Source organism: Onychomys torridus, unplaced genomic scaffold, assembly GCF_903995425.1.
Source record: "Onychomys torridus unplaced genomic scaffold, mOncTor1.1, whole genome shotgun sequence".
Lineage (NCBI taxonomy): Eukaryota > Metazoa > Chordata > Mammalia > Rodentia > Cricetidae > Onychomys > Onychomys torridus.
Genome location: NW_023412870.1, coordinates 884,177 through 901,702, shown reverse-complemented (window position 1 = coordinate 901,702; position 17,526 = coordinate 884,177). Strand labels below are relative to the sequence as shown.

The 17,526-nt window shown below is 38.2% G+C and overlaps 1 protein-coding gene across 1 annotated transcript; it reads left to right on the top strand.

The window, feature by feature from the left end:
- The first annotated feature begins 2,027 nt into the window (after nt 1-2,027).
- LOC118575956 (olfactory receptor 5V1) lies at nt 2,028-3,088 on the top strand. Its single transcript, XM_036176303.1, has one exon. It carries the CDS (start codon nt 2,075-2,077, stop codon nt 3,026-3,028), a length of 954 nt encoding a protein of 317 aa, XP_036032196.1. The 5' UTR covers nt 2,028-2,074; the 3' UTR covers nt 3,029-3,088.
- The last annotated feature ends 14,438 nt before the right edge of the window (nt 3,089-17,526 follow it).

Below are 17,526 nucleotides of genomic sequence, written 5' to 3'. Positions count from 1 at the left end.
TGTTTGCTTAGTGATTGTTGTGGTAGGGTCCAGATCACTGTGGGTGGGTCCACCTCTAGGTAGATCGTTCTGGGTTGTAAGAAAGTAAACTGAACAAGCCCTGGAGAGCAAGCCAGTAAGCAGCACTTTTTCATGGCTTCTGTTTCCTTTCCTACCTCCAGGTTCCTGCCCTGTCTTCCCTCAGTGATGGACAAAGCTGAGACAAACTCTTTCCTCCCCAAGTTGCATTTGGTTATGGTGTTTATCATAGCAATAGAAATGTAACTAGAACAGGCATCAATCCTTAAAAAATTTATAAAAGTGGCAAGATCCCAAACTCAGATAATCTAATTTAGCATGCTCACTATTGAAATTTATCAGGCCCCATGTAAATGAAATAACGTCATTTATTAATAAGAATGGGAAATAAAAAAAAGTTTGCTACATTTTTTAATCACTTCTAACACTGGACAATGATGTTCAGTAGAATCAGAAATACAGATAGTTATAATTGCCTCAGTTATGATAAAAGATACATTAGATATAAAACCTTAGACTCATAAATATAAGATAGATAGGATATCTTCTTTAATATTGTAACTATAATTCTTGCTTGATAATTGTTTTGTTATATGTAATTGTACTATGTAAAAGTTAAAACCTTCCTTAAAAAAAAAAGAAAAGGGGAAGTGCTGTGGAGATCGCTCTGTGTAAATAAAGTTCTGATTGGCCAGTGGCCAGGCAGGAAGTATAGGCGGGACAAGAGAGAAAGAGAATTCTGGGAAGTAGAAGGCTGGGGAGACACCGCCAGCTGCCGCCATGAGAAGCAACATGTAAAGACACTGGTAAGCCACACGCCATGTGGCAAAGTATAGTTAACAGAAATGGGTTAATTTAAGATAAAAAAAAGTAAATAACAAGCAGCCTGCCACAGCCATACAGTTTATAAACAATGTAAGTTTCTGTGTGCTTTCTTGGTTGGGTCTGAGCAACTGTGGGACTGGCGGGTAAGAGAGATTTGTCCTGGCTGGGCCAGGCAGGAAAACTCTAACTACAAAAACAACAGGATAAAAATAATCTATATGTTTTACTATTTATTTAGTCACCTGTTTGTTTATTTATCATGTGTGTTTGGTGTTCCGTGGTGCACTGGTGTGTAGGCCAAAGGATAACTTGAGGCAGCTGACCCTTTCCTTCTACCACGTGAGTACTGAAGACTGAACTCAAGTCCTCAGCCTTGTCTGCAAGCTTCTTTACTTGCTGAGCTATCTCTCTGGCCTGGAAGTTACTTTGTAAAACCACTTTCCTTTAGATGACTGTAGCTATTTGCTGTATCTAATGTCAGACCAGCAGTATTGATTTATGTCTAATTCAGGATTAAAGAATTTATATGGAATAATATTAACTGATTATTTACCATAAAATTTCATTGAATATATATATTGCATATATATATATATATATATATATATATATATATGTATATGTATATGTATATGTATCACACTTAAAAAAATCCAATCATCTGTTGGTAGATATCTAAGTTGGTTCCATTTGTAGTTATTGTGACAAGTATAGAAACAAACATGGATGTACAAGTATCTATGTGGTATATTGACTTGAGTCTTTCTGCAAACACATTAATTTTAATGAGACACATATTGTATGTTCTTATTCAATGATGGGAAGGAGGAGCAGAGATGGCCATACTGTAGGATCTGAAGCCCAGGCATTCTATAAACTATACCATGCAATGTGTCTACACATTACCAAGAAAATGCAGAAGAGCTTGACCTGGTCATTATCAAGACAGCACCCTTTGATGATAGAGAGTCCTGCTGTGGTTTATTTTCAATTAAAAATAGTAGTACTGTGTATTTCACAGGGACTGGATTACTGGGTGAAACACTAGGAGTATGTACATATGTCATGAAGGCAGGTATGGGCTGTGTCTTGCAAAGAAGTGCTCCACTTGTGATTTGATATCCAATGTAGTTGGTGGTGACATTATTGGTAACAGCCCTTGTTTCTTGGTTTTCAGGCTATTATCTATGCATCTTTTTGTAAAATTCACAAAGAGAAAGCAGCTGACATTATGGAAGGAAAGAATCAAACAGCTCCATCTGAATTCATCATCTTGGGGTTCTCCAACCTGAATGAACTGCAGTTTTTACTCTTCACCATCTTCTTTCTGACTTACATATGCACTTTAGGAGGGAATGTTTTTATCATCTTGGTGACCATGGCTGATTCCCACCTACACACACCCATGTATTATTTCCTAGGAAATCTCGCCTTTATTGACATCTGCTATACCACTACTAACGTCCCCCAGATGATGGTGCACCTTTTGTCAGAGAAGAAAACCATTTCTTATGGAGGCTGTGTGGTCCAACTCTTTGCATTCATTTTTTTTGTAGGCTCAGAGTGTCTACTCCTGGCAGCAATGGCATATGACCGATACATTGCTATCTGCAAACCTTTAAGGTATTCATTTATCATGAACAAGGCCTTGTGTAGCTGGTTAGCAGCCTCATGCTGGACAGGTGGGTTTCTCAACTCAGTGGTGCACACAGTTCTGACCTTCCACCTGCCCTTCTGTGGTAACAATCAGATCAATTATTTCTTCTGTGACATACCCCCTTTGCTGATCTTGTCTTGTGGGGATACTTCCATCAATGAACTGGCTTTGTTGTCCATTGGGATCTTCATAGGTTGGACTCCTTTCCTGTGCATCATCCTTTCCTACCTTTACATTATCTCAACCATCCTGAGGATCCGCTCCTCTGAGGGGAGGCACAAAGCCTTTTCCACCTGTGCCTCCCATCTGCTTATTGTTCTTCTCTATTACGGCAGTGCCATCTTCACATACGTGCGGCCCATCTCATCTTATTCACTAGAGAAAGACAGATTGATCTCAGTGCTGTATAGTGTCGTCACCCCCATGCTGAATCCTGTAATTTACACACTGAGAAATAAGGACATCAAAGAGGCTGTGAAGACCATAGGGAGAAAATGGCAGCCACCAGTTTTCTCTTCTGATATGTAACCTCTCTTACCTGTAGTCAATAATCTTATATTAGAAAGTTAACTTTTACACCACTCAGCTATTGCTAGTTATGTTTCACTTAAAACCTGACTGTGATATTTGGACACAGAGTTGGCACACTCAACCCTAAGTGTACACATCTGAGCTTTTGTTAATCTCTTATGGAGTTACTTCTTTTAGTTCTATCCTTTTTATTTGTCTTTTCCATTTTGGAATCCTCATCAAAAGATGGTACCTCTCTTATGCCATATTTACCAGGTAGATTTTATGGTTTACTACTTGCCATGAATGACTGTCCTCCAAGCCAAGTAACTGCCACGTTTTGACATTCAACTGCAATTCCTTACCAAAGGTCCTACATTCTGAGATTGTTTACTGTTTATACTCTATTCTGGAGGGTTGAGAGGTCACAAGACCCTAACTGAGTTTCCAGGTGCTCCCTACCAACTATTGTATGTAATATGGACTCAGGGAGGGGCTAGAGTATATAGGCCAGGGGAGGAGTCAAGTCTCCATCTATGGAGCTCTGGGGGAGTCCTAATCCCTGCTTGGTAATGCTTTTCAGATGCAGCCTATTGGAGGAGGAGCATCTACACTTTAAGTTACCCTCCACCTATGCTCTGTATGTAAGCTCAATAAACTCATTCCCAGAGTGAACTTTGGCAAAGTTGTGCCTTTGTTTGACCTTAGGACCTTAGGAGAAGGTGTAGATATTATTTACATCTTCCTGTGGCTAGGAATTTTAGCAACAGTACTATATTTCCTAAGTGTGAAAGAATGAGGGGCCTATGAAGTGATTCAAGAGGTAAAGGTCCCAAATGGCAATCTACAATTGTTCTCTGGCCTTCATTCACATACCATGGCACATATGTGGACACACACACACACACACACACACACACACACACACACACACACGAGCACACACACATGAGCACACACAATGAAAATCTTTTAAAAATGTGAATGGCATTCCTTAATTGTTTGTCATACTTTTATTCTTCTCTTTGTAAATAATGCTTTCAAAATTTATTTTTTAAAATAAGGATAGCTTAGAATATAGAGAAATCACAGCTATTTTGTCTAATCACATAAGAATGTGTTAATTTATGCACTGTATACCATACCACATTAGTTAAAATGAATAGCAAAGACATTCAACATTTAGCTTCTACCCTTTTCTCCTTTTTCAAGGAAACATTTTCATGTAATATACTTTGATCATGATTTTTACTTCCCTCAACTCCTCCCAGATACTTCCCACTGCCCACCTACCCAATTTTATGTTTTCTTTCTCTCTTAAAAAAACACAGAAACAAACATCAAAATAGACAAACAGTAAGATAAAAAGGCCAAACACACAGACACACACACACAGACACACACAGACACACAGACACACACACACACACACACACACACACACACACACACACACACAGACACACACACGTAATTGGCTTTTTATTGACCAACAACTCCTGGTCATGGGGCCTGACTTAGAGTGTAGTTGATACCCCCAATGTCACTCCATTGGGGAAAATGGATTTTCCCTTTGCAAATAGCTCCTTGGTATGGTGGGACTTTGTGTCTACATTCTCTTCTCTATACTGGGATTTTGTCTGATTTGAACCTGTGCAGGTCTTCTGAACGCTGCCACAGTATCTATGGTTTTATATGTGTATCTAAATATGAATACCACTCGATTACATTCAACTTGTTCTTTGATTTTGACAGAGAAATGTAACTGTGACGAGATGTTATTTCACTTCCAGATCATTGGGTAATTATAGTTTTTATCTGCTACATGGGCCAAATTGAACACTGTCATGTCAATTATAGAATTTCTTAAGCTTAGGACATTTTTTTCTAGAAATGAAGAAAACCATGATAAAATTAAAATATGTAGAAAATGAAGTAGGAATTTTGAGAGGGAGTAAAATTTTTTAGTAATGTAACAACTGGTAAGCAAAGGCATTAAATTACTGTTTTTATATTTTATTACTAAGCAAGTAAGAGTTACAGACTAATTTTCTGGTGAACATAGACTCAAAAAGGCTATAAAATACTTGCAATCTGAATTCAAGGTCACATTAAAATCATACCTTGTGTTCCAAGTTGTTTTTATCTGTGGGAGACAAGCTGTAGCAATTTGGCCTTTAAAACTAATATTCACAATGTGTTAATCAAACATGTAATATACAATATGAATAAACTTAGTGGCAAAAATCATATAATCATCACAAGAGTGTAAAAAAAAGCATCTGCTAGTGTGCAACAGCTTCATGATAAGTTGCCTTGAAGAAAATAGGGATATATGGAACATCCCTCAAAATAATAAAGGTTTCATGCGTGACAAATGCATAGACATTTTTACTAAATAGGGTTGAGAACATCATCTCTAACATCTGTAACAAGACAAAAATGACAACTCTTCTACTTTTATTGAATACAGCAAAGTTTCTCTTTGACCACTAAAATAAGAGAGGGATACAACATAGATAAAAATTAGAAAGTAAGAAGTTAACTTTGCTTATTTGTAAATGACTTAAAATACCCCAGAGTCAACCAGAAAAAAATTAAATATGATAAACACTTTCAATAAAGTTGCCTTATACACAATCAATACATAGAATCAATAGTTGTATGTACACCAATAACAAACTTAGTGAGAAAATATTGGGAAAGATATCTTATTTATAATAGCTTAAGAATAATATAGCTAGGAAAAAAACGTAACCAAGGAGGTAGATGACCTCTATCAAGGAAAGTTTTTTTCCTTTTTTTAAAAAATTTATTTATTACATTTGTGTTTTACACATCAGCCATGGGTTCCCCTGTCCTCCCCCCTCCTGTCCCCGCCCCCACCTTCCCTCCAACCCCTCCCCTCCATTCCCATCTCCTCCAGAGCCAAGACTCCCCTGGGGATTCATTTAAACCTGGTGGATTCAGTACAGGCAGGTCCGGTCCCCTCCTTTCAAGAAAGTTTTAATGCACTATAAAAATAAGTTGAAAAAAAAATCCCCAAACACTAGATGATGGGAAGATCTTCCATGCTGAGAGACTGGCAGAAATAATATTGTAAAAATGGCTATACTCTCCAAAGCAATTTACAGAGTCAATGCAATTCTTTTATTTTGTGGAACAATTTGAGGAAGTGATGGTGTTAACTCTTCTTTGTTGATCCCATAGAATCCAGCAGTGAATCCACTTTGTTTTGGGCTTTGAGATGGATCTTGTTATGTAGCCTAGCTCCAACTTACAACATTTTTCTTGCCTTTGCCTACATAGTGTTGGGTTTTCAGATGTGTGTCATCACACCCAGCTCTATATGTCCTTCTGCATTCACCTATGTTTGAATGATAAGGTCAGGAGTTTCACCATCCAGTTCCTATGTATATAGGATATATTTTCTGATATATTTTCATTACTTATGTTTAGTTGACTTTTTTTATTTCTTACAATCAATTTTGGTTTGGATTCTACATTATCAGTTATCAGATGGCTACATCAAGTTGGCTGCTATTTGCCTGATATTTTGGCTTTCATTCTTTAACTCTTGGCTGTGGTGTCTTTGGCAGTGAAGGGCATTTCTCAGAGACAACAGGTAGTTGGATCTTATTTCTTACTGTAGACAACTAGTCTGCATCATTTAATTGGAGAGCTAAGACAATTTACAACTAGAGTTGCTATCAGAGTTGTTCACTAAGTCCTGTGATTGTGTTGGTTGTTTCTGTGGTTGGTTGCACTATTTTCCATTCTTTTATTTTTTTTATTAGTGTTAGGAATTTTTTCCCTTTTTTTGTTATTATTATGTGTTTTAATTTTATACATCAGCCATGGGTTCCCCTGTCCTCCCCCCTCCCGCCCCCACCTCTACCTTCCCTTCAGCCCCTCCCCTCCATTCCCATGTCCTCCAGGATCAAGGCACCCCGGGGGATTCATTTAAACCTGTTGGATTCAGTACAGGCAGGTCCTGTCACCTCCTTCCAGACTGAGCAAAGTGTCCCTGTGTAAGCCCAAGATTCTAAACAGCCAGCTCATGCACTAAGGACAGGTCCTGGTCCCACAGCCTGGATGCCTCCCAAACAGATCAAGCTATTCAATTGTCTCACTTATCCAGAGGGCCTGATCCAGCTGGGGGCTCCACAGCCTTTGGTTCATAATTCATGTGCTTCCATTCTATTGGCTATTTGTCCCTGTGCTTTTTGCAATCTTGGATTCAACAATTCACACTCTTGCAGTCCCTTCTCTTTCTCAACAGTTGGACACCTGGAGCTCCACCTGGGGCCTGGCTGAGGATCTCTGCATCCACTTCCATCAGTTATTGGATGAGAGTTCCAAAACAACTGTTAGGATGTTTAGTCATCTGATCACCAGACTAGGTCAGATCAGGCTTTCTCTCGACCATTGCCAGCAGTCTACAGAGGATATATCATTGTGGATTTCTGGGGACCTCTCCAGCACTCTGCCTATTCCTGTTCTCATGTGTTCTACATTTATCATGGTCTGTTATTCCCCATTCTCCCTTTCTGTTCTTCATCCAGCTGGGATCTCCTGCTCCCCTAAGCTTTCTTTTCCTCAAATCTTGCCCTTCATTACTCTCACTGTCATCCAGGTTGTTCATGTAGATCTCATCCATTTCTCTGTCATTGGGTGATCCCTGTGTCTTTCCTAGGGTCCCGTTTTCTAGGTAGCCTCCCTGGAGTTGTGTAGCAGACTAGTCATCTTTGTTTTACATCTAGTATCCTCCTATGAGTGAGTACATACCATGTTTGTCCTTCTGAGTCTGGGTTACCTCACTCAGGATGATTTTTTCTAGATCCATCCATTTGCCTGCAAACCTCATGATGCCATTGTTTCTCTCTGCTGAGTAGTACTCCATTGTGTATATGTACCATATTTTCTTTATCCATTCTTCAGTTGAAGGGCATCTAGGTTGTTTCCAGGTTCTGGCTATTACAAACAAAGCTGATATGAACATAGCTGAGCAAATGCCCTTGTGGTATTATTGAGCATTCCTTGGGTATATGCCCAAGAGTGCTATATCTGGGTCTTGGGGGAGATGGATTCCCAATTTTCTAAGGAAGTGCCATACTGGTTTCCAAAGTGGCTGTACAAGCTTGCATTCCCACCAGCAGTGGAGGAGAGTGCCCCTTGCTCCACATCCTCTCCAGCCTAAGCTGTCTTCTGTGCTTTTGATCTTAGCCATTCTGACAGGTGTAAGGTGGTATCTCAGAGTCATTTTTATTTGCATTTCCCGGATAATTAGGGATGTTGAGCAATTCCTTAAATGTCTTTCAGCCATTTGAACTTCCTCTGTGGAGAATTCTCTGTTTAGTTCTATAGCCCATTTCTTAATTGGACTGTTGGGCATTTTGATGTCTAATTTCTGGAGTTCTTTATATATTCTGGATATCAGCCCTCTATCAGATGTGGGGTTGGTGAAGACCTTTTCCCATTCTATAGGCTGTCACTTTGTCTTGTTGACCATGTCCTTTGCTCTACAAAGGCTTCTCAGTTTCAACAGGTCTCATTGATTGATTGTTTCTCTCAGTGTCTGTGCTACTGGTGTTATGTTTAGAAAGTGATCTCCAGTGCCAATGCGTTCAAGAGTACTTCCTACTTTCTCTTCTATCAGGTTCAGAGTAGCTGGAATTATGTTGAGGTCTTGATCCACTTGGACTTAAGTTTTGTGCATGGTGACAGATATGGATCTATTTGCAGCCTTCTACACATTGACAACCAGTTATGCCAGCACCATTTGTTGAAGATGCTTTCTTTTTCCATTTTACATTTTTGGCTTCTTTGTCAAAAATTATATGTTCATAGGTTTGCGGGTTAATGTCAGGGTCTTCAATTCGATTCCATTGGTCCACATTTTGCTTTTTATGCCAGTACCAAGCTGTTTTTATTACTATAGCTGTGTTAGGAATTTTTATTTAGTGTTAGGAATTTTGTTTATTGTGCTGGAGGTGATGGACATCTTATCTCCCCTTTGTCTGCCCACTCCTCTCATAAAATATCTACAAATAAACCTAACCAAGGAGGTAGATAACCTCTACAGAGAAATCTTTAAGACACTGAAAAAAAATAAATTTAAGAAGACACTAGATGATGGAAAGATCTTCCTTGATGAGAGAGGGGCAGAAATAATATCACTCTGTGTCTAGGGAAGACAGAAGAGGGAGAGGAGCAGGAGAGATGAATATGAACGGGACTGTGATTTGTTCAGCTCCACTGTAATGGGAGTATAGCTCTGTATTGTGAATTGATAGCTTACAGTCCTTAGTATTCTTCCCACTGAAATCCATGCTACTGTTACCATGGGATTGGATGGACATGGAATCACAACACAACAAAACAACATCAATAAAATATAAATGAAAGAAATGGAACTTAAAAACATCACTTTCTTTTCCTTGGTTTTTAAGCTGAAAGCCTTTGGACATGTCTTGTGATATCAGCTCCTTTCTGAGTCTACTGCTTATCTGCTCTGTGGTTTTGAACTTGAGAATCTCCACAATCAAGTGAGCCAATATACTAAAATATCCACTGCCTCATATGCACATGCAATAATCTTCTGGTTCTCTTTCTCTAGGGAAACCATGGCAGATACAACTTTTGGCTTTTATCTTTATGCTTCTGAGTATAAGAATTACTTTTCAGTTTCCTTGACTCAGACAGAGTTAGAGGGCTTTTTCTATAGTTTTCTCCCCCTCTGCTATAGAGCTAGCTGTGATGTTTTGATTCTGATTTTGTTAGATCCTAGCCTGAGAGAGGTTGGAAACCTCTGGTGGGTCTTTAAATTCTTGTAGTTTTCCTCAATCTTCCTGCTCATCTTCACTTTCCAAATTGCTTAGGTAGGTTCTTCAGGTTGTTTGGGCTTTTATGGCTGCATTCTTTGGAGGAGACAGAGTGAGTGTGATTATGTTACCAGTAATCAGAACCTATATTTTTACATTTTAAAACTTTCAATGAAATAAGTCAGTCAGTGTTTACTTTCCTCAGATGTAGTGTCCCCATCCTGTTTTGATCTCTGTGGACAAGGGAGAGATTGAGATTACTGGTCACTATAAACATCTGTGAAAATAGGCACTGAAACCACTACCCTGATTAGAGTTAACCGTGGGAAGACATAGGTTTTAACTTGGATAAAACATGACTAAATACCAGAACAATTTTTATAATGACTTTCTTTTTGTAAAATGAAGCAATTTAAAAGGAAATTAAACCCAAAATACTTTGAAAAATTAGGTGACTGATGACAACTGCTTCTAGAAGATTTATTGCTGTGACTCTACTTAATATTGTTAATTCATACTTCAACCCATTTATCATCATACCACAGCGAGGTCCTGAAATCGTCTTCATTATTGATAAACAATTGAGTTCCAGAATTGTTACCCAAATCAGAATTGTTTCCTTTGGTCAATTTTTGATGTGCACATCTTATTAAAAATCTGTAGTCTGAGCATTTATACTACTTTATATTGAAAATTATAAACAGAAACTTTTTTGTTGTTGTTTTATCATTGTTGTTGTTATTTTGTTATTTTGAGACAGGATTCCTCTGTTATCCCTGGCTGTCCTGGAACTCACTCTGTAGATCAGGCTGGCCTCGAACTCAGAGATCCATCTGCCTCTGCCTCCCAAGTGCTGGCATTAAAGGCATATGCCACCGCCATCTGGTGATTATTATTTAATAAAATATCAAAAAACTGAATAAGTCTATTAGAAATATTTTATTATATTATTTTAACCCATTTAAACATAAAACAAAGAATTAAACTATTTGGATTTCAAATTCTTTGATCACAGCACAGTCTTTTTAAAACGCAGCTAATCTGTACTGAGATTCTGCATTCTCAGACATTTGTACTGGGAAATAATGCACTCACTGTATACAGAGCACACTAAAGCTGATTAAAGCCTTTGGTTTTCACTTTTCCTGCAACGGAAATGGTCTCCTGGAAATTTGTTCTTGTCAAGAAAGTTTGCTTTCCTAGTGGGTCCCTTGGGGACTCATTAGGGAGCGCTCAAATGATCATGTTATTAAAGTGCTATAAATGTTTTAATAAGGTCAGCTAGTGCATAATTGCTAAGGTTCAAAACTCTTCTCTGAAGAGGAAGGCGATTCAACAGGTCACACATTAATCATTTCCTAGGTCATCCCCAGGGGCGGCTTCCTTGTTAAATAGCCTCTGTCTCAACTTTGCTTTATGATTTTTAGCAATTATTCTCAGAAGAGGCCTTTAGGGGCAAGCCACTTAATAACAATAGTGAGATAAACTCTTGGAAAGTTTAAGTGCTCCTCAGAGAAAAGGAAATAGGTGATTGTGCACAAACCTCCAATCAACTGCACACAAGAGTCATTTCTACTGAAAAAGGAAGAAAATGAAAGAAGCGTCAAAGCTGCCCACTCTTTCATTAAGGCCATTTACCCCAGAATGTATAAAAACTGGAACCTCATTGATAGCAAATACATAGATGTATATAGATGTGTGTGTAAATATATGTATATATCACTATAACAAGTGAATAAATTATATGTATACACATATGTGTCTATGCATATGTGTACATGCACTTTCTCACTCATTCATTCATCTTATTTTGTTTGTTACTATTCACTCATCTTACTTAGTTTATTATTTAGGTATACTAGAGAATCACTATAATAGTTATTTCCTGTTACTATAATAAGGTACCCTGAAAAGAGCAACTTAAGGAAAGAAGGTATGTTAGTCAGGGTTTTTAGAAGAATATAAACTGAAAAGGATTATTAGATTGGCTTTTATGGTCTGAGTAGTCCAACAATGGCTGCCTTCACATTAGAAAGGCTGAGATTGGTACCTGCCCAGTCCTGGAGGCTGTGAGACTGGATGCCTCCGCAGTCTCAGTCTGGCACTGAAGGCCTGGGGATTCTTGGAGAATCAAATGTCTTCAGGTCATGTTGGAAGGCCACGGAGGCTGGGCTTTGATGTCAGCAAAAGATGCCAATAGCAGAAGCAGGATAGATGAACTAAAAAACAGAGTAGCTTAATTCCAGATAAAGTTAATGACTTAATCATCACAGAAAGGATTATTTTGGCCACAGTTCCAGGCTATAGAGTATCTTGCTCAGGAAGTGATGGCGGTGGAAGTTTGGAGCAGCTGGGAACACTGTATCTACAGTTAGAAGCAGGGAGTGATGAAACCTTGTGTTCATATCTCATTTTTTTTTGTGGTCCAGGACCCAAGCCCAGGAAATGGTGTTACCCAGTTTTAGGGTAGACCTCTCACAGGTGTTCCCAGAGACTCGCCTCCTTAGGTAAGCCTATCAAGTTTATAATAAGTATTAATGATCATGTTTTAAGTTCTAATTCAAGCACAAATAATAACTTAAGAAACATAACACTGAAGAATTTCACTTCATATTCATATTGAAATGTTTAAAATTATGTCTTAATTCTACAATGTGACATGCTTTCCCACAGTTTATTTTTATGTTATGGGTTTATTGTCTGTGAAAACACAGCGTTATTTCTAATATTTGTTACTCAATTATCCATAAATTATTTTTATAGTGCCATGAAAATACAGATGCATATTGTAAACTTATTTGTGCTTTTAGATGCATCTATAGCATTGTATATATTTATAAACACACTCATAGACATCCATAATAAATTTATGAATTTGGTATATATTTTTTAAATTTTATAATAATTTAATTTTACATATTAGCCACGGATTCCCCTGTCCTCCTTCCTCCTGCCCTTTCCCTGCTCTCCCCCCCATCCACACCCCATTCCCACCTCCTCTAAGACAAGGACTTCCCTGGGGCTTCAGCTCAGCTTGGTAGGTTCAGTTGAGGCAGGTCCAGTCCTCCCTTCACCCAGGCTGAGCAAAGTGTCCCAGCATAGGCCCCAAGCTCCAAAAAGCCAGCTCATGCACTAAGGACAGATCCAGGAACCACTGTCTGGGAGCCTCCCAAGCAGTTCACGTTAATCAACTTTCTCACTTATCCAGAGGGCCTGATCTAGTTCCATGGGGGCTCCTCAGCTATTGGTTCATAGTTCATGTGTTTCCACTAGTTTGGCTATTTGTCCTTGTGCTTTTTCCAATCATGGTCTCAACATCTCTCCCTTATACAATCCCCCCTCTCTCTCGCCGATTGGACTCCTGGAGCTCCACCTGGGGTGTGGCCGTGGATCTCTGCATCTGCTTCCATCAGTCATTGGATAAGAGTTCTATCTACTGGCAAAGGACGAGAGAAAGCCCAAACTGACCTACTCTGGTGTTTGGATTGGCCGAACACCCTAACTGTCGTGATAGAATTTGGTATATTTTATTAGATTAATTCAGCCCACAAAACATGAATCACTACACTTAGTAACCTGCAAAAGTGATATTCTGCTGAAGAATATAAAACTTTATTTGGAAAAAAAAAAGAGAGAGAGGTATGATGGTTTCCTCCTCCTTAGAAACATTTCATTGCATAGTTCAGTTGCTCCACTACGGAAATTCTTCTGTACTTGCATTTGGAACAGCCAAGTTCATCCCTGTGACTTTTTCCCTGGCTTTTGCTGCACCCAGAAACTAGTGACAGTGTTCTTTTGAAGAAAATGGATGGAGGCAGTAAAAGATGAGAGCAAGATAATAATTTCAGTGCATAATCCTTTGTGTATTTATACTTTACTCTCTAAGCTATATGAAAAAGTGTATTAAGTTATCCTAAATTATGAATACAAATAAGGATTTCACAGGGCAGAGTTATATTGTATCTGAACATTTTAATGTTACTAATTTGCTATACAATCCAATCTTTAATTTTTCAACATTGAAAACTTGTTTTATGAGTATTAAAATTACCTAATTTATTAAAAAAAAATTAAAACTGATCTGGTTTAGTTTCAAACTTATAAATCAAAATTTTAATTTTCTCTGACTTTCCAGTTGTATTATCCCCCATGCCATTAAAACAGTTTTCTGGTAAATAAAGAGGTGAATATACTTAATATGAATAAAAGTCAAAGCAGTGAAGAAAATGTCTTACTAGTTTGTATTAGTGCATTTGAGTAATTTTTATAGCAATGTATTAAGTTAATGTGACTAAGCATTAAATATTGTTTTAAAATTAATTGGTACAGTGGGTAGCTCACTCAGATCTCAGAACAGTTTTACTACTGTCTTGTTAGATCCTTATTCAAATGCATCCATCATCATATCAAATAAGAAGAGACATCTGGATAAAACATGGGTTGTGAGTGCAGTGACCATTATTTTTTATATCTGTATAATATCCATTTTCAAACAGCAAATATAATAAAGTATTTCAATTTTTAGCTTGGAAATGTTATTAGTCATTAAAAATGAGACTTATGTTATTTCCCAAAACATGCTAAAAAAAAAAAAACTAATCTCAAAGGAACAAATGCCATGCAATTCCATAGAAAGAAGGCATCTCTAATAGTAATATTCAGTGTACATTGAAATTAGCAATATGTCATGTAATGTCAGAGAATGAAACAGTGATTGTCTTAGACAAGGAATGAAGTGAAGAGATGTTTTAAAGTGTATACAATGTTTCTGTTTTGAAGAGCAAGCTCTAGATGTTTCTGCACCACATAGTGCTGGTAGTTAACTAAACAGTACTGTGGATGTCATAGTTTATTTAGAGGGTATAGCTCACAATAAATCTTGACACACGCACGAACACAACAGCAGAAAACTTTGGGAGGTGATAGATACATCCATTACTTGGATTATGCTGATAATTTGTGGGAATGTAAATCATTATAACAATTCTGAAAAACAGCATGGGGGTTACTTAGGAATTAAAACTAGAATTTTCATTTTATCAAACCATCCCACTACTAGCTATAGAAATCCAAAAGAGGTATATTATACAAAAGGAAGTAAAATTATTATATCACACATTATATATGCACATATATAGTATATAAATATTCAGATATATAACACATATTACATATGCATATATAAATATATTTAAATATATGTAGTGTTGATTATAACAGTCAAGATATAAAAAATTGTGTTCATCAAATGAATGGGTAAGTGAAACATACTGTGTACATACAACAGATTACTACCCAGGTATAAAGTATTTGTCATAATAGAGATGCATCCAGAGGCTGTGGTGTTAAGCATTATGTGAAATAGACTATCTACAGAGAGATAAATACCCTATCATCTCCCTCATTTATGGGAGTTAATTTTGTAAATGATAAAAATGCAGTGTTAGTTATTACAGACTGGAGTGGTTAGAGGAAGTACTGCAGAGATGCTGGTCAAAGCATACAAAGATTCAGTAGACAGGGCACAAATTCATGTCTACCGCACCACATACTCACTGTAGTGTATAGTGATATCCTGTATTCCTCAAAATGCTGGAGTGGAAGTTACATGATAACTATGTGAGGCAGCTTAGATGCTAATTGGAAGGACTTAGTCATTTTACAAAGCAGCTATACTTCAAACATCATGTAGAACATCATAAGTATATACACTTTCATCATTTTTACTCAGCTCAGGGCCAGCACAGAGGATGGTGCCACCTACCTTCAGAGTTCATCTTCCTTCTTTAGTTAAACCATTCTAAGTAGCAGGGTACAAAACTAATACATAAAAATTAGTAACCTACATGTAAAAGACAAATGGACTAAGACAGAAATCAGAGAAATAGTACCTTTCATAATAGCCTCAAAAATGTAAACTATCTTGAGGAAACCAAACAAGAGAAGAACTTTTATAACAGAAACTTTAAGACATTGAGAAAAGAAGTTGAAGATATCAGAAGATTAAAGTATCACCCATGCTCATGGATCAGTAAGATCAATATAGTAAAAATGGCCATTCCACCAAGCAACCTACAAATTCAATGAAATCCCCATCAAAATTCCAACACAATTCTTCACAGAAATTGAAAGGACAATTTTCAGCTTCATAGGCAAACAGAAAAAAAATAGATAAAACAGTCTTGAACAATAGAAGAACTGCTGGAGTTATCACTCTCTCCAACTTCAAATTTATTACTATAGGAGAAATAGTTAAGATCTCCTGGGTAAACTGGGAAGGGGTGAAAAAGAGAGGGTGGGGGATGGGAACATGAGAAATAGAGGTGGCTGAATGGGGGGTGGGGAAAGGAAAGCAAAAGAAACATCTTGATAGAGGGAAACCACTATGGGGTTAAGGAGAAACCTGGTGCTAGGGAAATTCCCAGGAATACACAAGGGTGACCCCAGCTAAGACTCCTAGCAATAGTGGAGAGGGTGTCTGAATTGGCCTTCCCATGTAATCAGATTAGTGACTACCCTAACTGTCGTCATAGAACCTACATTCAGTAACTAATGGAAGCAGACGCAGTGATCCGCAGTCAAGCACTGGGCTGAGCTCCTGGAGTTCACTTGAAGAGGGAGGAAAGATCATATGAGTAAGGGGGAGGGGTGTCAAGATCATGATGGGAAAACCCACAGAGACAGCTGACCCGAGCTAGTGGGAGCTCAAGGACTCTGGACTAACAGCTGGGGAACCTGCATGGGACCAAATTAGGCTCTCTGAATGTGAGTGACAGTTGTGTGGCTTGATCTGTTTGTGGGACCCTTGGTAGTAGAACCAGGACTTATCCAGGGTGCATGAACTGGTTTTTGGAGCCCATTCCCTATGGCGGGATACCTTGCTCAATCTTGGTGCAGGGTGAGCGGCTTGGTCATGCCTCAGCTTGGTATACCATGCTTTATTCACTCCCATGGGAGGCCTTACTCCTCTGAGGAGTGGATGGGGGTGGGGTAGATAGAGGTGGGAAGGAGAAAAAGGGAGGGAGGGTGAACTGGGGTTGGTATGTAAAATAAAGAAATAATTTTAAATAAAATTTAAATAAATTAAAAAAATAACTATAGTAATAAAAACAGCACAGTATTGGGATAAGACAGACATGTTGGCAGAAATAAGTCCACACACCTATGGAATATGATTTTTGACAAAGCCAGAAATACACACTTACATAGAACCTTTAGCCCTATAGGCTAGTGTCCTTAGTACAGGAAGGAACTCTGCATGCTGTAACCAGAAGTCCTGCAGAATGTCTGGCAGATTCTTTCATGAAGCAGGAACCCTGAAGGACTGTCCCCCACCTTGTTTTGGCAAGTTCGGCAATCATTTTCTTGTGCGTTCTGCATGTCCCACAAGATACGGTATGCCAAGCTGAGGCATGACCAAGCCCCTCACCCTGCATCAAGATTGAGCAAGGTATCCCACCATAGGGAATGGGCTCCAAAAAGCCAGTTTATACAGCATATTGTCAAGCAGTCCAGGCCAGACCAGTTTCTTGCCCAAATGGCTACCCTTGCCACATTGAAAACAAACTTCATAAGGAGCTTCTTCAATGCCTACCATCCTTTTGAAGTAATTGGTGCTACCAGGAGCAGATGTGTCTCACAGCTGAAAAAAGTCTAAGTTCTTAAAACATTTTAAGTGCCATATTCTGTAGG